This window comes from Lissotriton helveticus, chromosome 5_1, assembly GCF_964261635.1.
Source record: "Lissotriton helveticus chromosome 5_1, aLisHel1.1, whole genome shotgun sequence".
Taxonomy (NCBI): Eukaryota; Metazoa; Chordata; class Amphibia; order Caudata; family Salamandridae; genus Lissotriton; species Lissotriton helveticus.
In genome coordinates, this window is record NC_136065.1 from 1,019,564,549 (window position 1) to 1,019,591,643 (window position 27,095).

The window sequence follows — 27,095 nt, forward strand, 5'->3', positions numbered from 1 at the left end:
TTTTGAGTAAGTCTTCACTGGATGTCAGTGCACAGTATAGCCAACATTGTGTTTGATCGTGTGTGGTATATGTGGACAAGCCCCTCGTGAGTTACATCTGTTGAAAATATTTGCGCAGAGTGACCTCAGAGTAGCCATTTCCTTAAAATGTACCCTCCTTCAGTATGGCGGTGCATGCCGTGCTGTATTATGCACTTCGCAGTAGAACACGCTCCCTTTCCAGCCTCGGTGGACTGTGAACGATGCTACTTGTGGTTTGTTTCTGATAGCCTTTTGGTTTCGTGAAGTTAGGTGACTCTTGCAGGCACTTCCGTTTCTGATTGCCATTTTAGGTCCAAGGAGTGCCCTTGAATGGCCCTGCGTATTCTAGAAGTCCACCTATAAGTAAAACGAAACAATAAAAATGCTTCGTTTGTAGACGTTTATCTGTTCAGCAATCCTTTTTAGGTTTTGCCTAGCGAAAGCTGCGCTCTGCGCAGCTTTTTCGCGCAGGCGAAATCCTGTTGAGAACTGTAGGGTGCTTTGTCCGTCAATGCCGGACCAGACACGGGGGCGTTCCTGACATTCTTTCCCTTTTGCCGACGTCACGCGACGCCGGGAACGCCCCCGAGTCTGGTCCGGCATTGCCGGCACTTCTGCGTCTCTCCTGCCCCGTGACTGGCCGGCCGGCCAATCCTAGCGCGGCCGGCCGGAAGTGCCCGCCCCCCGCAGCCCGGGGAAGAAGGAGAGGAAGACGGCAAGCACTATGGCGGCGCCCGCGGGGAGACCGGAGAAGTGCCTCTCCAACCTGCCGCTCTAGCTGATTCACAGCATCCCTCCAGCTCTCAGGCCGTGCAATCAGGCTCTCGACGCTGCCTGCCGCAGGTCACACCGCCCTCCCGACAGCCCAGCCCGCCTCAGATCGGAGTGAAGTGCAAATCAATATGGTAATTACATTCCCATGCTGAACCGCAGCCAGGCTGGTGTGTAATAGGCTTCAACACATTGACAAAGCCAACAGCTCTTACATAGGCGGGACCTGGCTTTGCCAATGCTTGCTATATATTTTCAGTTTTATATAGGCTATCTCGACCGAAGGTATTGGAGCGCTTTATATGAGCAGCGGTGACATCACACGCGGTCACATCCTATTTCAGGCACAGGAGATATAGTGGTGTGCCGAGGATCACAGGATGTTGAGACGATGCGAGACTCGAACTTGTTTCTTCAGTGCCACAGTCAGCCGCTCTGGTCCTTAGGCCACGTCCTCGCGGTGTTGCCTTCCCATCCGATATTACTCTTGTGGATTGTGGGGTACGCTTCAAAGCGCTGCACGTACCCCTCCCCCCCCCGCCCCCCCCCCTCTCCTCCATGTCGTCCTGTGGATGTGGGCGACTCTGAAGCCCATGGTCCGCTTCAAGGCGCTGCACCAGGGTCTACAGACATGTCCAAGGTCAGAGTCAAGGTGACCCCGTTGAACCCGGCTCCCTGGCCGTCCTCCGCCGAAGCCTTAACCCCAGCCCTCTCCCCCCGCCCCCACCGCGTTGACAGGCCAGAGTCTGTCTTCAAGGCGCTGCATTAAGTGTATACCAACTTTGGCACTTTCTATGCAGAGGGTGGGTGTGGCGGGAGCTCCGAGCCTCAAGTCTTCGCTTCCAGGCGCTGCATTGCGGTTACACCTTTTCTGATCCATTCTCGGCAGGCAGCGCTTGGGGACATCTCAGAGTCCCCGGTCTCGCTTCAAGGCGCTGCATTGCATACATCCTCTCCTTACATAAGTATCTTTCGTTCCCTTTTTGTAGGGGAGGAGGTGCGAAGCCTCTCGAGGCGCTATGAAGATTAATAAATGTTTTATATTTTTTTACTTTCTATGTCTGTCTGTTACATGGTTACAAGACGGGGGATCTTAAATGATTTTATATCTATGTATTTTATGGTCCCTGCCCTTTCCCAGCCTGTCCTCTCCCAGCCTGTCCTCTCCCAGCCTGTCCACTTCCAGCCTGTCCTTTCCCAGCCTGTCCTTTCCCAGCCTTTAAACTTCCAGCCTGTCCACTTCCAGCCTGCCCTCTCCCAACCTGCCCTCTCCCAACCTGCCCTCTCCCAGCCTGCCCTCTCCCAGACTGTCCCCTCCCTGCCCTCTCCCAGCCTGTCCCCTCCCTGCTCTCTCCTAGCCTGTCCTCTCCCTGCCTGTTGTCGTGTCCCGGCGGCAGCAGGCAGCAGCGTGCACTGCGTCCCCGAAGTAACAGCCCTAAAGCAAGCAAGAAGTACGCCCCCCTCCCACCAATCCCTGTTAGGTAGTGGAAACTGTCCAAACTGGGGTGCAGACAGCCCCTCTCACCTTTCGGCCTGGTACCACTGCACCAGCCGCACTACTTCCCGAACTGACCGTTCTCCACTTCAGCCCCGTCTAAATTACAATTCATGCTTGTGACCCTTTTGCCTGCTTGTGCTTGTTTTCATGACCCTGTTGCCTGCTTGTGCCTCCGTGTGCCCCTGTTGCCTGCTTGTGCCTCCGTGTGCCCCTGTTGCCTGCTTGTGCCTCAGTGTGCCCCTGTTGCCTGCTTGTGCCTCCGTGTGCCCCTGTCGCCTGCTTGTGCCTCAGTTTTCGTGCCCCTGTTGCCTGCTTGTGCCCCTGTTGCATGCTTGTGCCTCCGTGTGCCCCTGTTGCCTGCTTGTGCCTCCGTGTGCCCCTGTTGCCTGCTTGTGCCTCTGTGTGCCCCTGTTGCCTGCTTGTGCCTCTGTGTGCCCCTGTTGCCTGCTTGTGCCTCCGTGTGCCCCTGTTGCCTGCTTGTGCCTCCGTTTTCGTGCCCCTGTTGCCTGCTTGTGCCTCCGTGTGCCCCTGTTGCCTGCTTGTGCCTCCGTGTGCGCCTGTTGCCTGGTTGTGCCTCCGTGTGCCCCTATTGCCTGCTTGAACCTCCGTGTGCCCCTATTGCCTGCTTGTGCCTCCGTGTGCCCCCGTTGCCTGCTTGTGCCTCCGTGTGCCCCTGTTGCCTGCTTGTGCCTCCGTGTGCCCTTGTTGCCTGCTTGTGCCTCCGTGTGCCCCTGTTGCCTGCTTGTGCCTCCGTGTGCCCCTGTTGCCTGCTTGTGCCTCCGTGTGCCCCTGTTGCCTGCTTGTGCCTCCATGTGCCCCTGTTGCCTGCTTGTGCTGTGTGGGTGTGTGTGGAGGGCTCTGTGTGGCTGTGTGTGTGGGGGGCTCTGTGTGGCTGTGTGTGTGGGGGGCTCTGTGTGGCTGTGTGTGTGGGGGGATCTGTGTGGGTGTGTGTGTGGGGGGGGCTCTGTGTGTGTTTGTGTGTGTCATTTGCGAGAGATAAAGCTAGTGGCATTGTAAATGACAATGCCATTATTTATGTTAAAAAAACATAAATAAAAATAATGTCAAGAGCAATGCCAATAGCTCTAACTTTAACAAAGGCAAAACCATTGCATTGTAAATGCTTGTTTGATTGTCTGTTCTTTTCCTGGCAGGGCATCGACAATGAAATTAAATGTATTAGCAGTTTTCACAGTTCGTTCACAGCAAGGTTTAAGAACCAGGAACAATATTAGCAATAAAAGTGTAGTCTGGAGCTCAGCTGCAAGCTGCACTCTAAAGTGCAGTCGACCTAATTCACACACGGGATGTGTGCACAAGGACCAGCCTAAAGAGCTTGTCTTTGCCTGAAGCAGACATATGACACTGGCAGCACAAAGGAAAGGTCCACAGTGTCTATGGTATGCCTTTTGACTTGTGCCTCACAAACCACCAGAAAGATAGGATGTCACCGTCTGTGAATCTTGTGCTATTGGTAACAATACAATAAACTAGGTATACACACGACCAAGACAGCAAATAGAAATGAGAGGAGGGTGAAGGCTGTAATAGTATGGCCACCAAAGCTCTTGTAAATGCTTTTCCTCGAAGTTTTTTTTAACTTGTAATTATTATCTGCAGTAGAGCCATTGGTGGACTTGGTGTACCACTGTAGTGGTGGTTGTTGTACAGCCGATGTACAGCGCCCACCTCGCAGAAGTAGTGAAGTACTTTTGAGGCATCTGGTTAGTGAAAAGATACCTACTTCCAAATTGCAGCATGATGTAAGAGTGGGCAGAGGGCAATGAGGAGACCTATAGAAGGTACAGGCTAAAGGGCAGTAGATGGTGGAAGTCTGTAAGGAGGAGGAGGAGGATGGGCAGGGCCGGTCACTAGAACAGGGTGGATGGTGGAAGTGGTCCAGAAAGGCAGATCGACGGTGGTATTGCCTTACTTCCTCTTACTGTGATGCAACATTGACGATTAATTTGACTCTCTTCCATTAAACCATGTCGTTTACACTTCTGGACATTTCATGTGGGGCTGATTATTAGCAGCCATAATAATTAGGTAATTAGATCTGTTCAGATTAATCTTTGGATTGTTTAAAGGGCGATAGGTAGGCAGGTTCTGTTACTAATGTTAAATGATTGCTTTTTAAATGTATTTCAAGACACAACTCATTGGAAACAGCGGCATTGAGCACAGGAGGGAAAGGAGGAATGGGGGCTAGTGGAACGGAAGGAATAAACTTCCCTGCTGGCACATTGATCGGATGGTTTCATAATTGATCTTGGAGACTATTATTAATGCTTTCGGCGGTCTCTAAACCTCGATATGCACCCTTCCCACGAGTCAACCGAGTGCCAGATCCGCTGTGAACACTGTTATGTTAACATGTGAAATATATTGACACCATTTCATCTTGCTACATTTACATTTTATAAATGTGTGGACATCTATGCTATGAACAGACTTCACTAAAAGTTGCTTTGAGATGTATGCAGCGTGGTAAATATTGAAATCAAAAATAAATCTACCGCACAGACCGATATCTCAGTTCATTCTTAAGTGTTGTCCTTAATCACCACATTCACCAGGGAAGCTCTTGTGCTAAATGCACCCCCTCCCTTCCTTCCTCCCATTGTTTGCACATCCTGATCCCGTCTGTGGAGCATCTCCACCTGCGGGAATAGAAGGAAGCGGAGCCAGGGCCCTTTCATCACTTTTCTTATTTTTAAAAGAACTGGAAGGGAAATGGTGGTTAGTGTTATGAGATGGTTTTAGGACTGTGTGTGTTGTTTACAACCATCCTTCTAAATCATCTGGGAATTAACCTCAGCATGAGACCCCTTCAGTGTTTTTTACATCAACACTTTGTGTTTACATTGTGGACGCTGACTCGCTGTTAGCTTTATATTGAAAGTACCATTAAGGAAGAGGTCTTCGAACTTTTTTGCACGTGTCCCCCCCCAACCCTAATTAAAATATTGTGAAGTCAGCCCCCCCTCCAAAACATTATGACAAAAATCTGGTGAGTGGGAGGGGCATGTCTCGATCGCTGGGGGTGGGAATTATAAAGTCATTTTCAAGTAGCTTATAATCCACACACAATGTAAGACTTATAAAAGAGCAAGTGTATCAAACAAAACCAAAATTGACCAAAAACACTACTCCCCATAATTGGGGTGCTAAGCGTCCCTTACACTCTTGGGCCACCGTGCAACTGCAGCTGCGGCCCTGCGATGCGGGCTATCTCTTCAGTTTTTTTCACAGCTTCCACACAATGCCAGCCCATCACTTCAGTCTTTTCACAGCTTCCACACAATGCCAGCCAATCACTTCAGTCTTTTCACCACAGCTTCCACACAATGCCAGCTCATCACTTCAGTCTTGAAACGGGCTGTCTGTCCCTTTCCGAAAAGAAATGAGCTACTGCATTTCCCCCCTATGTTTTGCAGCACAGGTTCCCTCTGCCGTTATGCTAGAAGGTTAATGAGCCCCCATGCCCCATTTTTAAAGTAAGCCATTCTTTATTGTGATGCAGCGGGACCCATAGACACCTGGACCCCAGTGCAACTGCTTCGCTAATAACTTCTGCTTGCGAAAAAGGCCACCTCTGCCATCTTTCTTGCTCTCATTTCTCTTATGTACAAACTAAGGTGTCACCTCGTCTTCAATTTTCTTCTCCTTTGGCCCATTGCTTCAAGGTCCAAAGCAATACTGGCACAGCAAGTATGCACTTGTCCTCTAATGCAAGAAAGGAAATATAGTGAAACAACTGTAATTCTGTAGAAGGAAAGATGCCTCCAGCTCTGCGAAGAAGGCTATCTACTCTGCCCATGCCTCAATGCCATCGCTCCTAGCGTTGATGCCCAAAGCAGGCTTTCTGCCATTCTATGCTATAAAAATAGAAACTGCATCTAGCAATCCCACCACCATCTTTTTGCTTGGGCCTTGTTCCATGTGCAGCAAGGGTGACCTACTTGGGCCCCAACGCTAGTGAGGAAATTGATTTTTTTTAATGATTGGTCGCCTTAACCCAGGGTTTTTCTATGTTGAGTAATCTAATCATTATTTTTCTTGTGGGGGCATAGTTAACATGTTTCATACTGCTATATCTTTGGTAGGAAAATGTATACACTTTCAATGTATATGCTGTATTGGTATATGGAAGGCTGAATGAAGTACTTCGAGAGTCCTATATGACCCATTGGGGCTTGTATGTGCTTTGCTTGTGAAAGAAGGCACGCATCCCATTAAAGCTGGAAATAGTGCCTACAATCAACTAAATGTGTATGCGCGTGCATAGGCCCATGGCAAAAAAGTTGGCACATCAAGGCTTCCCCTCCCACCCTTTTCCGTGTTGCTTTGGCTTCCTCCCCTCCCCCTGTACTGCTTTGTCTTCCTCCCCCGCCCCCACCCCGTCCTACCTGGGATGCTTTGGCTTCCTCCACTTTCAACCTGACCATTGTTTCTCTGCTGTTACCTCCCCCTCCCCCTGTTGTTTCTTCGTTTCTCTCCACCCCACTCAAAAGATCTATTGGATTAGTAACTAAACAGAACAAGCATTTGCAATGCAACCGGTCTCGCATTTACAAGGGTTTAAGCTATTGTCACAATGGCAATAGCTCAAAGTTTTGTAAATGCAAGACCTATTTCACTTCAAAGAAGCAGCTGCCATTGTCCGGGGCTGCTTGAAAGTGAAAGCGCGCATGGCGAGGAAAGCAGGTCGTGCCTGCAGTAGGAGAAACCCATTATAGAAAATCAATCAATCAATCAATCATAACACTTGTATAGCGCGCTACTCACCCGGAAGGGTCTCAAGGCGCTTGGGGGAAGGGGGCTGCTACTACTCGAACAGCCAGGTCTTGAGTTGTCTCCTGAAGGCGAGGTGGTCCTGGGTCAGCCGAAAGTGGGTGGGGAGGGAGTTCCATGTCTTGGCCGCCAGGTAGGAGAAGGATCTGCCTCCGGCGGTGGCTCTTCGGATGCGTGGTACGGCGGCGAGGGCGAGGCTAGCGGACCGTAGCTGGTGGGTGGGCGTGTGGAAGGTCAGGCGGTCGTTGAGGTACTTGGGGCCCAGGTTGTGGAGAGACTTGTGTGCGTGGGTGAGGAGCCTGAACGTGATCCTCTTGTTGACGGGGAGCCAGTGCAGGTTCTTCAGGTGGCCGGAGATGTGGCTGCGTCGAGGGATGTCCAGGATGAGTCGGGCGGAGGCGTTCTAGATGCGTTGTAGTCTTTTCTGTAGCTTGGCTGTGGTTCCGGCGTAGAGGGTGTTTCCGTAGTCCAGCAGGCTGGTGACGAGGGCCTGGGTGACTGTCTTCCTGGTTTCGATTGGGGACCATCGGAAGATCTTGCGGAGCATGCGGAGGGTGTGAAAGCAAGAAGAGGAGACGGCGTTGACTTGTCTGGTCATCGAGAGGGAGAAGTCCAGGATGAAGCCCAGGTTGCGTGCGTGGTCTGTCGGCTTGGGGGCGGTGCCCAGGGCTGGGGGCCACCAGGAGTCGTCCCAGGGGGAAGGTGATGGTCCAAGGATGAGGACTTCCGTCTTGTCTGAGTTCAGTTTCAAGCGGCTGTTCTTCATCCACTCGGCGACGTCTTTCATCCCTTCGTGGAGGCTGGTTCTGGCGGTGTCGGGGTCTCTGGTGAAGGAGAGGATCAGCTGGGTGTCGTCGGCGTAGGAGATGATGTTGAGGTTGTGTTGGCGTGCGATGGCTGCGAGAGGTCTCATGTAGACGTTGAAGAGGGTGGGGCTGAGTGATGATCCTTGCGGGACGCCGCAGATGACTTCGGTGTCCTCGGAACGAAACGGGGGGAGGCGGACTCTCTGTGTTCTTCCAGCGAGGAACGAGCTGATCCACTTCAATGCCTTCTCTTGGATGCCGGTGTTGCTGAGGCGTTGGACTAGGGTGCGGTGGCAGACAGTGTCGAACGCGGTGGAGAGGTCCAGGAGGATGAGTGCCGCTGTTTCCCCGTTGTCGAGAAGGGCTCGGATGTCGTCGGTGGCTGCGATGAGGGCGGTCTCGGTGCTGTGGTTGGCTCTGAAGCCGGACTGCGAGGGGTCGAGGGATCCATTCGTCTCGAGGAAGGCGGCAAGCTGTCTGTTGGCGATCTTCTCGATGACTTTGGCAGGAAAAGGGAGGAGCGAGATGGGGCGGAGGTTTTTGAGGTCGGTGGGGTCCGCTGTTGGTTTCTTCAGTAGGGCGCTGAGCTCGGCATGCTTCCAGTGCTAACAGTCTAAATAAGACATACCGTGTCGCAACAGAAGTAAAAGGGCCAGTCGCTATGAGAGGTTACATATGCAGACAAGGCGGTACGAAAGAGTGACTAACAAGCCTAATAACGATTCGGAAGCCAGCGTGTTAAAAGGGGAATGATACAAGCCAATTAAAAATATGGACAGAGAGTGGGTGGTGCTTCAAAGCCATACTCCACTACTGCATGCCAAGCAGCAGCACATGTGCTGCCCAGTCTCGACCTAAAAAGCCCTCTAAGAGACCACAGGAGCTTATGGACAATACGACTAATCAATCTTACTTCCAGCTGCAGTGGCATTGGCTCTCCGTAGTACACACTGATTGACAGTACACAAGAATGGCATCACCTGTCAAGCCTTAGACCAGAAGACCCTACCATCACAAGCCCAATATCAACAGAAAATCAACTATATTAAAAGGGTCAGTATGCCGTTCGCCAACAACACAGCATGTTTGAAAGAGGCTACCAAAGCAGGTAGTTTCCTCTTGTCTACAATGATGAAAATGCAAGTCCACACAGCCATCAATGAAAAGTAGTAGATACTACACCTGGCTTACATTTTGGCATTTCGTACACATTCCTTTCTACCCCTAGTTTTAAAGAGTCCTGAAAACAGCAGCAAGAACCAAGGCGCCATGTTTGCTTTCTGCAGTCCACCTCCTTGACCTTTTTCCGAAGTCCTTAGTTGTAAAAAGACTGTTGAAAGTTTAAGGATAGAAGATGAGGTTAACCCTTTGAGGTCATAGAAGGTCAATGAGTGCTGGGTAACAATTCTGCTACCTTGGCGTTTCCGAGAAAGGATATCCATGCAAAGGAAAATAATAGCACTACCTGTTCATTCCCTGCCTACTTCCGGTTAAGTTATTGAGACTTCCTTTTTTTTTTTTTTTAACTTCTTTTTATTGTATTTTCATATACATACAACCAAGTTATTGAGACTTCCTGTTCGACACCATTATATTTCAAGAGACACGCTTTGCTGGGTTATCCTGCTCACAAAAGTGACCATGGGTAGCATCTGTCTGTGCACAATAGTAGGCAGTATCAAAAGTGATTTCCTAGTTTTTTTGACTGCTGAGCATGGAAACAGAACACCCCCAAACGGACAACTTCCGTTTTCTTGCTTAGAGGATGAAAACATGAAACACCCTCGTGTTTGTTAAAGGGAGAAGACCCCCAAAAATATGAACGACTTGTTGAAAGTGCCCTTGAACTCGTTTAAACAGAATCACACCAGGGCACTCAATCTAGGACAGCCCAGGATTGCTATTCATTTGCATGACCACCTGCATGGCAATTTACTGCACAAACTGCATGGCCACAGAAGCTGATTAGCATCTCTTATGCACAAGTATAGTATCACACATCTCTTTAAACTCATGCAGAGCCACAGCCACAAATCTGGCCCTCAGCACGCGACCTACACTGGCCACGCATGTGTAATGACAAATTTCTCCGTATGTTTTGGTGCTTCTGTCAGTCACCAGGTCATTACTTACCACATCCTTTCTCAGTTCCAGAAAGACACCACATTTCACAATACTTACCCAAGAAAGGAATAAACACTGACAACATATAAGACCATTGCTGAGGAGCTCGCAAATAACAACAAGTCACAACACCTCCCTTTCCGAGAGGGTAAACAACGCATGCTCCTCCTGGCAATGTAATTTAGACATCCCTGATGGGAGGCACTTTCCCTTCCCTATCAACAATTACCCATTAGAGGGGAATCGCCCATCCCTCTGTAAGTACTTGGTAAAAAAGGGTCTCAACCTTCCCTCACAAGGAATGCAAACAAATTATATGCTCTAGGGTTTCTTTATTACATGATAATAGGATGACAAAAGAAAGAAATAACTAAACATCACAGTAAACATTAGTGGCAATCATCAACACATACATATACATAGAGCCTGTAAATAAAAGCATAGTTAGATAAAGTTAGATATACATAGAACACCTCACCATAATCTTATGCATCTTATCATCTGAAGAAGGGTCCGTCTCTCTTTCCCTCTCTCTCTGGTTGTGTCCGGACTCTCTGTTGCACACACACGACTGCACGTCTGCAACGTGATGTATCATCAGACCGCCAAAACACCAGACCAGCATCTCAGCTCAGCATCTCAGCATCTCTCAGCATCTCAGAAGCTCTCTGCCTCTCAGAAACTCTCTCAATCTCTGCGAAAACTCTCTCTGCATCTCTCTCGGACCCCCTTTCTCTAATATAGAACTCTATCCAAGCTTCTGGAAGAACCCGCCTACCTTTCTCACAAGATTCCTGTACTTTTCCACACCAAGCACCGAACAGCAGCTGGCCAAGCTTTTGTTCTGGCACCAATGCGAAGAAGGCACATTCCTCCTGATAAGAACTGGTCTGCTCTGGTTCACTGCCGGTGAACAACACATGTAATCTCAAATATCACCTCTCACCTACAGAGGCTCAGAAGATGGCTGCAGTTTAGAATATGGAGTTGCTCAAGCATAGGCCTCTACTACTTGGAAAGCAGAATGCTATTTTACCACGTCAAAGCCAATAGGCTAAAGTCATAATTCACCTAACTCAAATAACACTATGCACTTAATCCCTCAGTATCCACTATGAAGCACATGTGTGCACCATCACCCACAACTCTGCACCTCGACATCCCATACCTTCTGTTCTTTGGCAAGATTATTGTTATGCAAGACCATCCTACATTAAGGCTAAAGTAACATAGCACACTAAAATCAGTACACAATGGTGGTGATCGAGGGTCATCACAAATCATCAGACCACTAAAGTGGCTCATTCACTACATTACACCCCTTGACCCTTGAACATCACCATTCACATATATCAACAATAAAATCACTGAACGAAAGACACAGCTATGACTGCATCTTTTAACTGCAAAATAGGCATGATTGCAAAGTAACTAGAAAAACAAAACCATCATTGGGACACTGTATCTGAACTGTAAAAGCAGTATCAATGCATAATAATCAGCAACTAAATAAAACCTAACTGAAGATCTGAATGTCATTGAAACATTGCATGTCTCATTTAAAGGCAAAACCATAAAAACTAAATTGTCAGAGTGAAACATTCAAGACTGTAGGCCATATTTGAAAGAGTAAAAACTGCACCACAGAATCAAAAACATAAGCAATAACTCTTGTGTTAAAGTGACTACTCAAAAACATTGAATTCAAAGCAGATCATAATTAACTGGTTTTCTCTTTTTGTTCTTTTTAAACTTATTGCATTACCTAAAACAAGAACTCGGGTGAAATATCTAAAAATAATTCAGCTGGTGTCATTTGAACCTCTAATAATGAAACTGCAAATTCTACTGCCAAGGCAGCCAACTGTAGCTCAGAAAATATCTACTCCCAGTGCAGCACAAAGTCTCTATGGGAAAAAAGTGTTCTTTTCTGTGAAAAAAGCAATACAAAAAACACCACTGTCTCTTGTCAGGGTGCACACGCAGTTCTCCTGTGCGAAAGACACACAGCTCTCATTCTTTTAAAGTCAGCCTCACTCGAAGGGGACAGTTCCAAGTGCAGCAAACACCGCTGATCCCTTTTTCACTTAGAAAGAAGCAGTCTATCTATGTAGATGACAGCCCTCTGGCATCCATCTTCATCAGTATCCCCTTGACAAGGAAGAACCCCATCTGATCTGGTTCTCCATAGATCATCAGCTCCGGTCTGACATCAGCCACAGGACATCACCGTCCGCTCCGGTCTGGCTCCAGGCTTTGGAAGTTCCACTTTCAAAATAATAAACTAACATAACAAAATAAAAATAAAAAAGACAAAAACACAAACAGGGCGGGGCAAGGAATCACTCGCAGCCCATCCCAGCAACCTGAAACGATAAACAAGTATCACATGTCTTGCAAAAAACTTCAATTCAAAAGCACATAATTTTCTTTTTACATCTCTCAAAGTCCAATATTTTAATTTCTGTCTGCACAGCTCTCCTCTAGATCTGGGGAATAGCTTAAGAATGCTACCTGCATTATATTCTCTAAGTTTATTTGGGCAAAATCAAATTTTTCCTTACACAGCCAGAAGGGCTGGGGCCATCAACTGTACGCTATTCTCACTCCCAGCTAGCATACCCCTCCCTTCAGAAATGTCCGCGTCCCAGGGCTGGCTCAGTATCAACCATAACAAGCAGGAGACGGGCTGCTCTGCCTCGCAACCCCCTCCCTTACAAAGAGCCCACATTCCAAGAGGGAAGCGCCTGCCAACTTCTGTCTGCCCTGCCTACCTCCTCATAAGGATGGGGCATGATGGTGATGAAGCCTGCACCTTTGTGCAAGCCTCCCTATCTTTCCAATTAAAGGAAGCTTCAAAGTCTATACACAGAGCTCTTCCATGGACACAATTTGGGTGCTTGCCAAACATAACAAACAGAGAAGAGACTGCTCCTGCGATCGCCCCCCTCCCTTACAAAGAGCCCGGGGAAGAGGAGGCTCTGTGGAATGCATGTTATCTCCTCAAGGTCAAAGCATGTCAGTACCCAGCCGTTCACAACCCAAAAGCTGTGGAATTTTCCATTCTTAAATGGAACAGCATGATGTCAAAAAACCCTTACTTTCGTCTAATACACAAAAACAGACTCAACCTCTGTTGACTTCCATTAAAATCCTGGGTTCTATTTCTAAATGCTCTGCTCTTCTGTTTAGCTAATTCAAGCAAATTTAAACTATCAGGTATAAAACATTGACAACCTTAAAAAGTTGCATAACAACATCACATTACATTTCTGTACTATCTGGGGTAGCATCAGTCAAAGAAGGTCTATGTTTGTTTAATTTGTAACGGTCAACTATCATGGGCAAAGAATTATCACATTTGCGCACCAGCTACATAAAATCATTTTAAACATTAGTTGTTGGGGTCACCAACCCTGCTTCTGTGAAATCCTCCCCAACTGCTATTCTGTCTATAAGGGCCATTTTACCACTAGTGCGACCTCCCATAAGCAAATCACATTTCCTCTCACGCTGTTTTGTCCAGTATCTTTTAGTGTGCCAAAGCACATAGTCAAGGGCATTTGTTCAGCATCTGAATTGAAAAGTCCCTTCACTCCACTGTAGCTAAAATAGACACATTGCTTTTGGTTAAAATCACAAAATACATTTTTTAAACCTGGAAGTAGCCAGTCATACTCAATTCGCTGTTGTACACTTTCAAAATCATATGCTTGCATTTTTCTTTTAAAGCAAAATGTATCGTGCACTGTTAGGTCTGATTTATTTCCACCACTGGTGATTAATTCTAAAACACGGGTCTTCTTATCTGACTGAAAACTCTTCGGAAGGATTAATTAAAACAGCCTGTGCAATTGGCAACCTGACTAGATTTTCTGTAACATTTTTCACATGTAAATCATGCACGTTTAAGTCTGTTGTCAAAGGAATATTTTCACACTGGACATCAATTAACATTTCCTTCAGCTCTTTTGGCAAATGCTCAAATTGTGGCTGCACGTTAAACAACACATTAAAAATAATCCCACTATCTCTGTCTGAAACATCATCCCACCTTTCAGGGTTATATTCTGAGATGTTACATTCACGTTGCAGCTGCGCACATTTTAAATGCATTTCTTTTTACTGAACACTGTAAAGGGATCCCGCCCTTTCTGCCTGACGTAAAAAAGCTATTCACAAGCCCTTTATACAAAACACATTTAAACCCACAGCAATTCTCGTTCAACCCAACACAATTAGCTCACTCCTAAATCAACTGATATCTGAGAGTCTGCTTTCAATTGCTAAAAAAACAACAATATTTTCCCTTTTTAAATCAACGTTCATATCCTGCTGACTACGCCAATTTGTAATGACAAATTTCTCCGTATGTTTTGGTGCTTCTGTCAGTCACCAGGTCATTACTTACCACATCCTTTCTCAGTTCCAGAAAGACACCACATTTCACAATACTTACCCAAGAAAGGAATAAACACTGACAACATATAAGACCATTGCTGAGGAGCTCGCAAATAACAACAAGTCACAACACCTCCCTTTCCGAGAGGGTAAACAACGCATGCTCCTCCTGGCAATGTAATTTAGACATCCCTGATGGGAGGCACTTTCCCTTCCCTATCAACAATTACCCATTAGAGGGGAATCGCCCATCCCTCTTTAAGTACTTGGTAAAAAAGGGTCTCAACCTTCCCTCACAAGGAATGCAAACAAATTATATGCTCTAGGGTTTCTTTATTACATGATAATAGGATGACAAAAGAAAGAAATAACTAAACATCACAGTAAACATTAGTGGCAATCATCAACACATACATATACATAGAGCCTGTAAATAAAAGCGTAGTTAGATAAAGTTAGATATACATAGAACACCTCACCATAATCTTAGGCATCTTATCATCTGAAGAAGGGTCCGTCTCTCTTTCCCTCTCTCTCTGGTTGTGTCCGGACTCTCTGTTGCACACACACGACTGCACGTCTGCAACGTGATGTATCATCAGACCGCCAAAACACCAGACCAGCATCTCAGCTCAGCATCTCAGCATCTCTCAGCATCTCAGAAGCTCTCTGCCTCTCAGAAACTCTCTCAATATCTGCGAAAACTCTCTCTGCATCTCTCTCGGACCCCCTTTCTCTAATATAGAACTCTATCCTCTATCGAAGCTTCTGGAAGAACCCGCCTACCTTTCTCACAAGATTCCTGTACTTTTCCACACCAAGCACCGAACAGCAGCTGGCCAAGCTTTTGTTCTGGCACCAATGCGAAGAAGGCACATTCCTCCTGATAAGAACTGGTCTGCTCTGGTTCACTGCCGGTGAACAACACATGTAATCTCAAATATCACCCCTCACCTACAGAGGCTCAGAAGATGGCTGCAGTTTAGAATATGGAGTTGCTCAAGCATAGGCCTCTACTACTTGGAAAGCAGAATGCTATTTTACCACGTCAAAGCCAATAGGCTAAAGTCATAATTCACCCAACTAAAATAACACTATGCACTTAATCCCTCAGTATCCACTATGAAGCACATGTGTGCACCATCACCCACAACTCTGCACCTCGACATCCCATACCTTCTGTTCTTTGGCAAGATTATTGTAATGCAAGACCATCCTACATTAAGGCTAAAGTAACATAGCACACTAAAATCAGTACACAGTGGTGGTGATCGAGGGTCATCACAAATCATCAGACCACTAAAGTGGCTCATTCACTACATTATGCCATATAGCAAACCCAGGATTCCATATATGGCGCTCCCAGCCTGGGCCTGCACTCCCTTCCCTTCACACATGGATGGCAGCCTGTGCTAGCAGCCCCCGTCCGCCCAGGAAGAATGTGACGGAAGTGTGAGTGTATTGATGGCACCGGAGGGGTGTGGGTCACCCTCCTACTGGCGCGGGTCACTTCCCAGACCTGAAGCCGCCTCGAGCAGCCTCCTCAAGGAGCCAGGGGGCCTCTTGCTTCGAGCAGCCACTCTGAGACCGTATCCTTCATTTCGTGCCAGAAGCAGAGGCGGCACGCGGATTATTAACAGGCCAGAGGGTGTGAATGGGTAATCCGACGATGGCGGGAAAAAATAGGTTTTTACAAGATCCGCCACTGTACGTAACAGTTTGGGAATTCTTACTTATTTAACAATGTACCTACCAAGGGGTTGGTTTTCCAGTCATGGGTTGTAGGCCGAAAAATACGCTTGAGTTGCTACTGCTATGTAGCAGATGGCTACTAGGTCTCGTGACTTTGTGGGTGTTGAGAAAATGTGATAATGGGATTTTCAATGCTCATTGCACATCAAAACTTACACCTACTTCATTTAGGTTTTAGGTGGTGCAATGAGCATGGCTAAGTGATGTAAGGACCCACATTTTTAAGGGCGATGGGGAAGGGATGCCTCCACGTGAAAAAATAATTGCACGAGGTACAGAAAAAGGGGACATTTGTAATCACCCTAATTTATGGTTGCACAGTAGGGTAGCCAGTGTGCCACGTGCAAGGCCACTGGAGTTATGCGGCAGGGGAGGGCCAAATTATGCGGCAGGTTTGATGAAATTATGCAGCAAAAAAGCTCAATTATATGGTGCAACGCTGCACATTTTATGACCAGTGTTAAAACCGTCATTATTGTGGCATTCCCCCACTTGTTAACACTGTCAGGGCATTGACTGCACCTCTTTAGTTCCAGCATGACACCCAAATATAGCAATACACAACAGAAAGGGGACCATTCAAGCTTTGCAGGGGACCTTCCTCTGCGCGGCAGCACACCACTGCACTTTTTGTAACGTTCTGACAGTTTGAGCTAGAAACTAAAATGAAAAACATTTTTTGTTAACATTTCCAGATTATGCAGTAGATGGTGGAGCATGTGCCAAATGCGGTAAACCTATATTTATGCGAAAAAAGCCCCTCGCCCAAGTAGAAAGAAGATGATTACTTATTGGATCCCGGCTGCTTCCTTCAGCGGCTGTGCTCACAAAGGCCATTCTCTACGAGCACTCCGGCCTTCGCGGGCTGGATACAACACTGAGCTGGTGCTAAACCCCGGACACATTGAAGTCTTCGGCATCGCTCCCCTGCTGACTCTTGTTGCCGCAGGTCCTTTAATAGACTCCGCTTCACTGCGCTTTGTTGAAAGTGGAACACAGGCAAGCCCACTCAAGCCCAGGGAGGTTCATCCAGATGCGGATAAGGATTAGTGCCACTGGAGCAGGGGACAAAGGCGAGATTATCAACTGCCCAAGGAGTCTCTGTTCCATTGGACAACAAGCTGTCTCTGTGGAGCCGACGGGGGGGGGGGTAGGGAAAGTGAAAGCACGTGTCGCGCCTGCTTTGTAACGCCAGGCCCTACACGGGGACAGGAGATGTGCAAGCGTACGGAGTGCACATCCTGTCGCTGTGCACGTGCATATCGACAGTCCGGGCGCGCACATGTTTTGTCCCCTTTGCGCACCAAGCCGACAACAATAGTTTCGCCAAGGCAAACCAGCGCATGCGCTGCGTTTCGTAGGCGAGACCTAAAAAATAAAGCACCACTGTCATTTTGTAGGAAGTCACATGTGTGATGCGCATGCCTAGAAAATGACACAGCACTTGCATCAAAGGCTTAAAAAAACTTTTGTAAACTTTTGCCACGCTGCCAAGGATCAGAGATGCTATGCAACTTGGCTAAAACCCATTAACAAAGGATGTATGTCACAAGGATGAGACCAATTGGCTTTGACAATGCTTGTTTGTAAAGTGATACGAGTTTTATGATAGCTTCTAGGGCCGGACTGGGACAGAAAATAGGCGTGGGCATCAGAATTATTGTCACCCTCGTTAATGGACCAGATAGCTAAAAGAGGCCCACCTTTGCAAATCGGGGCTATTTTTAATTAGTAAATATATATATGCTGTATAGGTGTTTTGCAACATATGTGAAACTGCATGCATTTGTGCATGATGCCACAATTCTTTTAATATCTTGAAATCAACATTAAAACGGCCTACCAGTCCATACAGCAGACCATCAAACAACCAAAAAAGGTCCCACTCACTGACCAGTGAGAACAGCCCTTGTGGCATTTCCAGATTGCCCCATATGCCAGTCTGCCCTTGATGGTTGCACATTATTACGCTTGAAGTTGGAGGACATTTTTCTGTCATTTCACTGGAAGTGCATCATTTGTTGAACAAATTAGGACGCAATAAAAGTAATTTAGGTCAATCTGGTAACTTAACGGGCTAGTTCTGTACTCTCCACGAACACATTGGACACTGAAAGTAACTCAATATTTATTCAGTGTTTTCTTTTCTCAGGGTAACTTTCATGTATAAAACAGGTCTTATTTGTTCCTTCTCTAGGTCTGACGCACAATGGAGGCTGGATCCGTTGTTCGAGCTATGTTTGATTTCTGTCCCAGTGTCTCCGAAGAGCTGTCCTTGTTTGTGGGGGATGTCATTGAAGTCTTAAGTGTGGTGGATGAGTTCTGGCTCCTTGGCAGCAAAAAGGGTATCACAGGTAAGATCATTTGGACAATTATAGAGTAGGAAAGTTGATTAACCTTTCACAATACTTTATGTTGATCATTACTAGGATCCTAGCATACCATGTGATATCTGAAAGAGTTTTCTGTTTCACAGTTGAGTAATGCTTTGTTCTGCGCTTAGATCAGATTTGCACAACCTTCTTGCATTTGTCTTCTAGAACAAAACTATGAAACTGATATTTTTCTGGAGTCAAATGAAAAGATAATTTCAGAATTAGCATCATAGTGTATGTGTCTGTGTGTGTGTGTATGAGTGTTGTAATATTTGAGGTCATGAGCAGTACATGGCAAGGTCGTGAGGTATAGTTACTTTAGTGCACAAGTTATAGTTAGTTGAGATAGCTATAACAGGTGAAGTTCAATGGTTTTGTTAGTTTAAAACATTGTTAAAACGTTCATGTTCACCTAATTGTATAACTTCACTTTAACCTTTTGTTTTTATTTTCCAGTAAATACCTAAGGAATTTCTATGTTTTTTTTACATAAAGCAAGATGTCCATTACCATGTGCAGTGTGGGGTTGGGCACAAGGCCTGGCCTCTGGCCTGGCTCTGCACCCAACCCCTTTGGGCATTTATGGCTGACTGTATGATGTAACAATATAAAGGGTGTCATTTTAAGTAAGGCAGACCTATAAGCTTTCTCAAAGGATCAGGTGGTCTATTAGCTTTATCATAGGGTCAGCACATCAACATATATAAAGCAGACCTATTGTTTCTGTCAAAAAGTTACCAATGATTGTGATCAAATAGGTATTTTATAAATTCACACTTTGTAAGGTTTAACAAAAGTGATTCTTAAACTTTTGTGAAAAAAACGTTATTAAAGAAGGACATCAACAGGGGCGTGGCCTAGGAGCCGAGCATGGCGGGCGCAGCTTAGAAGAGTTCCGTCCCGCCGCACCGAACATCCGACCTATAATCCTGCCTCCCCTCACCTAGCGACGACACGAAGGGGTGAATCCATTGTCGGACGCCGAAGCGAAGCCCAACGCGTGGTTTTGGCAGCGGCGTGGGGCTGGATATCCGTGCGTGAGGCCTGGGGTCTTGAGGCCTGCATTGTGGTGTGACGCCGGGGACCTCGAGTTTCAGGAGGTCTCGCGGCGGCGGCAGCAGAGGCGGCGGAGTGGAGTGGTGCCTCCCCCGGAGCGGTGGCGGAGAGGGTCGGGTGCCTTGGTTGAGACCCGGGAAGGCGCTGGCTATCAGGAGGAGCAGCTACATGACCGGACTGGTGCCTGGTGGTGACGGTGAGGCCTAGTCAGGGCGGTGAAGCCGAAGCCTCAATTTTGGAGTGTGCCCCATGGTATGTGGATGCGGCCCGGACGCCTCACAGTGAAGTGACGGAGGCAGCAGTGGGCCCAGTGGCTGTGGACGGCAGGCTGGGCCGAGGCGCCCCTCCGGCAATAGGTGGGGGGGCCCCACGGAGTGGCACTGGACATCTACAGTTATACACCTCCCCCCCTCCCTCCGGTCTGATGGTCAGTGGCAGAACGTAGCGCCCACACCCTGGACACACGTGGAGGGCCCTGAGGTGCTTGAGGGTCTGAGGGCCCAGGACGGTGACCAGAAGCAGTGGAGCCTGCCAAATTGGGTGAGACTGAGACCCAGTGTGCACAGGGGCCCCAGTGGCGGCTGCAACGGGTGTTATTAGTGGTGTGAAAGCGAGGCACGGGCCCCTGTTGCAGCGACTTGGAGGTGGTGGCCCGTCCGGCCTTGGTTGGACCGGCTGCGGTTCTGGGCTGACTGGAGGAGCGGCGTGTGTGGCCCAACGACCAGGAGCAGGCTGCGGGGACGGAGTGGTGGCACGGCCCGGACGCTGCAGGTGGAAACTTCTTTGGAGGGGCTGCCCTGAGAGTGGAACCGACAGCTAAGCTTTGCTGAGGACTGGCACCGACAGTAGCGGGCCCGGCGCGGGCGGACGGTAAGGAGGAGTTTGGGGTCCCGGTGGGGGTGATCAGGGGGAGCCCTGCCCGTGAGGTGGAGTGGTCTGACCGGTGGCCACCATGAACTATTAGTTGAGGGTGCGGGTGTTGCTGCTGGGCGTCGGGATAGTGGAGGTGACACTGGAGATGTGCATCGGCGGCCAGGTCGGGTCGCGGCGTGTTTCTGGACGGCGATTTTGGACACGCTCTGGAGGCTGGTGCTCGTGGGGCTTCGGGAGGTGCGCCATGACGCGTGGTGCAGGAGGGGGTGGCCCCCCTAAGCAAGGCCCGATTTACAAATTTACTGGGCCCAGTGGAGGAGCCGGGGCCATGGGCGGACATCATGATGCGAGGCCTGACAATGTGGCCCTCATGGCAGCCATAACGCAGTCAAGGGATGCATTAGAGGCGAAGATCGGGTCGGTGGGGTCCGACGTTATGTTATTGCGCCAGGACCTAAGGAATGCCGTCTCTCGTATAACGGAGGCAAAGACACGCATCTCCGGGACGGAGGATGATATCGCGACTCTCAAGCGCAAGGTGGCCAATATGGAAGCAGCTCAAAAAGGCATGGCGCTCCGTGTGGAAGATGGGGAGGGGCGCGCCAGGCGCAACAACCTCCGTTTTGTTGGCCTGCCGGAGGGTTGCGAAAAGGGCAACATGGAGGGCTTTCTGGCGCAGTGGCTCGGGAGCTGGCTCCCCCCCGACTCCCTGTCTCGATGTTTTATCATTGAACGAGAGCATCGGGCATTAATGCAAAAGCCTCCGGTGGGGGCACGGCCGCAGCCAGTGATTGCCAAATTACTGAACTATCATGATAGGGATATCATCCTGCAGCAAGCCGGAGCGAAGGAGCCATTGCTATATGATAATCATCGTATCACGATCTTTCCAGACTATACCCGCATCGTACAACAGCAAGTCTTTCACTGCGGCAAAGGCCCGGCTGCGAGATTTAAAAATACCGTATGCCCTGCTATACCTGGCTCGACTTAGAGTAGTGTACCAATCCCGCACTCAATTCTTCGAGTCTCCTGAAGAGGTGTTCAAATGGACAGACGAAACTGTGCCAGTGAGAGTACATACGCAACCGGGACTGAACTCTGACTCCTCTAGCAGTGGGTTGCAGGCGCAATCTTCCTGGGGGACGCGGACAAAATATAACTGGAGGTCCAGGCGGCGGTCTACATCGGGCGATGTTCTAGACAAAGAAAAGGCGGATGCTGGAACCCAGAAAAAAGGCACATGAGGAATTTGTGGGACATGCTGTTGATATGTTCTAGCTGCTGTTTGCGCTGGGATATCCCGCCCTTGGGCTTCATAGGCCTCGGAATGAGTGGGAATGGAGTGAACCTGAAGTGTCTTAAGATTATGGCTGGTGACTTAGGGACAGCTGGGGTGGGGGGAGGGCTGTGCAATGACGGGGGGTCGCCCTAGTTGTGGGCTGGTGGTTACAGACTGACGAAGGGTAGTGAAGTTTTCTGGGGATCCATTGGTGTGGAGTGTTCTCGGCCTCATGTTTGGGGTGGAGGCCTAGCTGCACAGCAACAGGTACTTCATGGTTTTTTGAGGTATGGGGAGGGGTATGGGGCGGGGGGGAGTTCGTGGTTTGGTTGGGGATGGGGACGCACAGGTGGGAGGGCGCAACAATGGCAGCGGAGTGGGCAACCTCAGGGCGCGCAAGATGGCTCTTTGATCCAGGAGGACTCTGATGTCGTGTCCAGATGGTAGGGCCAGCGAGCCAGGGGGCACTGTTAAGGTCCTCAGCTGTAATGTGAGGGGAGTGCTTGATAAAATAAAGCGAGGGGCAGTATTGAGGCAGGTTAAAAGGGCAGGGGCAGATATAGTGCTACTGCAAGAGACGCATCTCCTGGGCAATAAAACATTGTGCCTTCAGCGCTTTGGATACCAGCAGGTGTTTCACGCAGGATTTACCAAAGGTTCTAGAGGGGTGGCTATCCTCATTCATCGTAGGGTCCAATATGTTCATTCCACTCATTGGATAGATCCACAAGGCCGCTATCTATTTATTCATGGTAAGTTGGGGGAGGTACCCATTGTGCTGGGATGTGTGTATGCCCCGTCCCCACTTCAGTGGCCCCTCATTGAGAAGATCTTTACACTTTGGGCGGACATCAGCGACGTCCTCGCAGTGGTGGGTGGAGTCTGGAATGATGTTATGGATCCTGCCCGAGATAGATGCCGACCTGGGGGAGGGGGCGCGGCAGCCAGTTCTTCCAAACTGAGTGACATGGCTAGGACTCTCAACTGGATAGACACATGGAGACACATGCATGGTGCTCAGCGAGAATATACCTTCCTTTCTGCAGTGCACGGGTCCTTTCCCAAGCTGGATTATTATGTCTTTGTCCCCAGGGTGGCAATAGGTAGGGTAGTTGCGGCCGCCATATTGCCGCGCGGATTGTCAGATCACTCCCCGACGACGGTGGTTATCAGTCTGGATCGGAGGAGGCAGCCATTCCGTTGGCGTCTCTCGGTGTGGCACTTGCAGTCTGTAGACTTTCAAAAACACATGACTGAAGCGATTGCACACTATTTCTCTGATAATGCAGGGACGGTGGCAGATAGGATGATGCTCTGGGAGGCCATGAAGCCCACACTACGAGGAATAGATATAGCATGGTGTGCAGCGGCCAGGAGAAGGCGCAAGGCGGACATTGACCGGGCAGAGGCAGAGATCAGGGAGCTGGAGCACCGTGGTGGCACGGAGGGTGCGGGTCCGCTAGTTGGGCAGATATTACTGGCGTAACAGTCCTATGCCTCTCTATTGCTAGATGAGGCGCGACAGTTGTGGTTGGCGACTCGCAGCAGGGTTTACCAATGGGGAGGTAAATCAGGGACGATGTTACATAGGATAGGCTGCGTCAAAACATCTATCAACCCCAGATTCTCCCAAAGATTCAGGATGCTACGGGTACCCCTGTCACAGACCCCAGGGAGCTCGCAGATGGTTTCGCAGCTTATTATGCTGATTTATATGCCCCGAAAGAATGCCTGATGGCGGAACTGATAGAAAAGTTTATCGCAGATCTACTGCCGCGGGCGGTGTCGGACGACATTCGGGACCGTCTTGAACTCCCATTGACGGAGGAGGAGCTTGGTACTGCTCTAGGGGAATTGAATACAGGCAAGGCCCCAGGCCCGAATGGCTTTCCTAGCGAATTTTAAAAAAAATGTCATCTGCAACTCGGGGCCCATTATGCTTGCCCCCGAACTGAAGGCATTCCGAGGTGGTGGTGTTCCACAAACCGGGCCGACCACCGGAGCACTATGCGTCGTACCGCCCAATCTCTTTATTAAATGTCGAAGCCAAGGTGTTGGCCAAGGCGCTGGCAAATCGATTGTTACCATATATCGCAGACCTAATACACCCGGACCAGGCCGGTTTCATGCCCCAAAGGGCGACACGTCATAATATCAGGAGGGCTCAGGTGGCGCTGGCAGCGGTGAGATCGACGGGTATGCAGGCTGCCTTCTTTTTAGCTGACATGGATAGGGCGTTCGATTCAGTGAGCTGGACGTACTTGTTCTCGCTCCTGCCCCGGCTGAACCTAGGCCCCCATTTCGTGTCTTATGTGAAACTATTATACACTGAACTGACAGCTTCGGTCAGGATAGCAGGGGTCTCGTCTGCCAATTTTGCCATCGGGAGGGGCACCAGGCAGGGCTGCCCCCTCTCGCCATATTTATTTGCTCTGGCGATGGAGCCATTAGCAGCATGGGTACGTGTGGACGCTCAGGTGAAGGAATTGAATGGGAGCACGGCCTGTCGGATAGAATAGCGTTGTATGCAGACGACGTCTTATTTTATTCAACGAATATTAACAGGTCGGGGCCCCCGCATCCTGCGCATCCTGCAGGTATTTGGTGAGGCTACTGGACTATATATGAATCCCCGCAAATCAACGCTCTGGGTGCTGGGAGACGGCCCGGAAGTTGGGGACTGGGCCTCGAAGCTACAAGTTGCGGCCGGGGGCATTAAATATCTGGGAGTGTTCATAACAGAGATCCCCACAGTGGCATGGGAGCGAAATGTGGCACCGGTCTGGGACTGGACACGTGAGGATGTTAAAACATCGACCGCATGCCCTTGACCATCATCTGGAGGTCAGCCATATTTAAAATGGTGGCTTTACCTCGGCTGCTTTACCAACTACAAAATCACCCGTACCCGGTCTCTTCTCAGTGGTTCAAACAGGTAGATTCAGTGTTGACTCACTTCTTGTGGGCGGGCGGCTCGATCAGGGTGGAGCTGCGTACATGTTTTCGGTCTACATACGGTGGTGGTCTGGCGACCTTGGATGTCCTCTCTTATTACCAAGCTTCACATCTCCTTGTCCTAAATGACTGGTGGTATGGGGATCGCGGTGATCCGGCCTATGCCCTGGAGCGGTTTCTGATGGAACCACACACAATACACACCATTCTTTATAAGGCGCAGAGGCGTAGGGCATTACCACCGGCCACGCAGGTGGTGTTTGATGTCTGGAGACAGGCATTGCGACGCATGGGGTGGTGGCAGACTCTGACCGAGGAGACTCCCCTCTGGCGTAATGGTCGTCTGCCGGGCCTAGCCACTTTGCGGGGTTTCACGGGGTGGGACTACATTGGAATATCCAAATTAGGTGATGTCATGTCAGGGACGTCCCTTAAATCTTTTCAGGAACTAAGCGTAGAATACAACATGCCCGCACCCAATTCTTCAAATACCTGCAGTTCCGCCATGCCCTGACCCCCTATCTGGAGGGGTTGACTGCGCTCCCTGAGTATAGTCCCCTGGAAGCCCGTGTGTTCATGGGTGACATAGAGACTAAGAAAATATCACACAACTATCAGGCTCTGATCATACACTGCTCCTCCACGCTACAAAAATTGAGGGAGAAATGGGAGGAGGACATAGGGATGCTGGAGGAGGAAGACTGGAATGAAGCGCTTGCGGGCCCCCGAGGTGCTGCTATATCTGTCCGCCTCAGGCTCATCCAATTTAACTACCTTCATAGGGTGTATTTTACCAGGCGTAGACTCTGGCAGGCGGGCCTCATTGCATCTCCGGATTGTACTAGGTGTGGGCAGGAAATAGGTACATTCCTACACACGGTGTGGAGCTGTGGCCACTTGAGCAGGTTCTGGACTGGGATATGGAGTAGTCTAGACGAGGCCCTGGGATGGGTGCTCCCAAGGACCCCACAATTAGGTTTGCTACATGTAATGGAGGGAGTGGGGGGCAACACCTACAAGCGACATCTACTGCTGCTGGGGCTCACGGTGGCCAAAAGGGACATAGCCAGGGCATGGAAGGACTCCAGGGCCCCGCCGGTGGTGGCATGGAAGAGGGGCCTGGACTTTTGTATGGGGATGGAGAAGCCTGTATTTATAGCCCGGGGATGTCCGCGTAAGCATTATAAGATTTGGAAGCGCTGGGCTGATTTTAGGGGCCTATGGCTCGAGCCTCTGCCAGAGCAAGACCCAACACTTGATGTTTGAGTGTACTAGGGTACAAGTCGTTTGCGCATTGTTTGCGGGAGACTTCCTAACTGTGCGTGGGGGGGAGGGATCCGAGGGGGTAGAGGGAGTGGGGGGGGGGGATGGGGGCGGGAAGGTTGGGGGTTTCCATGGTTTTCATTGTTACTGGCTACGCCTGACTATTATTAAAAGACAGACATGGTGATGTATATGTATGCCTTTGAAGTGCAGATCCCTCTGGGTTACAGAGCTCTGCGACTGTTATAAGATCTGTCAATAAAATTTGTTTTTAAAAAAAAAGGACATCAACATGTCTTTGAGTCTTTCTTATAACATTTTTAAGGTCAAAACGTGCAGCCATAGATTCCACTACAAGGAAGTCTTGCACTCTATCCTTTGAGCATAGAGCTCCAGCTTGAAGTGCTTTACAAAATATGGTAAGCAAGACTTAATGTTTTTTTTAATGTTTACTTGAGGGCTGGTGCACTTCCTGCAGCCCTCTACAACATTAAAAAAAATCTTCCACCAGCAAGAAAATTAATATTTTATAAATGTCCTAGGACATCCTGGCAGTGAATAATAAATAAATGGCTCCTCCTGTTATTTTTTCTTTTTTCGAGCGCTCCGGTGCCCACCTAGGGTTCTCATACTATTTTTATTAGTGTTGGGGGATGTGGTGGAACACCAAGACCCCCACATCCACTGCTGGCCCTCCAGCCAGCACCCATAGTGGGTGCCAATCGTTGTTAACCAGGGCACACATAATCCCATTTAGGTTGGAGAGTGCAGGGCTGCCCCGGGACCCCCATAGCCCCTGCCAGCTATCCTTGCGGGAAACAGCCACTTGAATTGATGATTGGTGCCCCAGTGCCTTCCTACAACGTTGGAGGTACAGGGGCGAAGGCTGCCACAGCCGGCACCATACTGTGTGCTTGCGGGAGCCAGCTCCATTGCTTTGTTCCCTCCCAGGAGCAGAATTGCATGGGGGAAATGCGTTTTGGGACCCACGTTTTTTCTCCACCTTACTTGGTGGATCCCCGCGAAACTGATATCCTTTTTTAGGGAAATTTTGTAAAGATTTGTTAAACTGTGCCAAAGTTATTAGCAAACCAAAAAACGCTCTTCCTATGATAACTAGG

At 49.0% G+C, this 27,095-nt stretch overlaps 1 protein-coding gene across 1 annotated transcript in view; it reads left to right on the plus strand.

Annotated features, from left to right (window-relative positions):
• The window catches only part of DNMBP (dynamin binding protein), a 534,728-nt gene that overhangs the window by 199,620 nt on the left and 308,013 nt on the right, over nt 1-27,095 (plus strand). The window contains exon 3 of the mRNA XM_078643534.1: nt 18,368-18,524. Within this exon, the coding sequence (XP_078499660.1) occupies nt 18,380-18,524 (145 nt within the window). The 5' untranslated portion in view covers nt 18,368-18,379. The remainder of the gene's footprint in view (nt 1-18,367; nt 18,525-27,095) is intronic.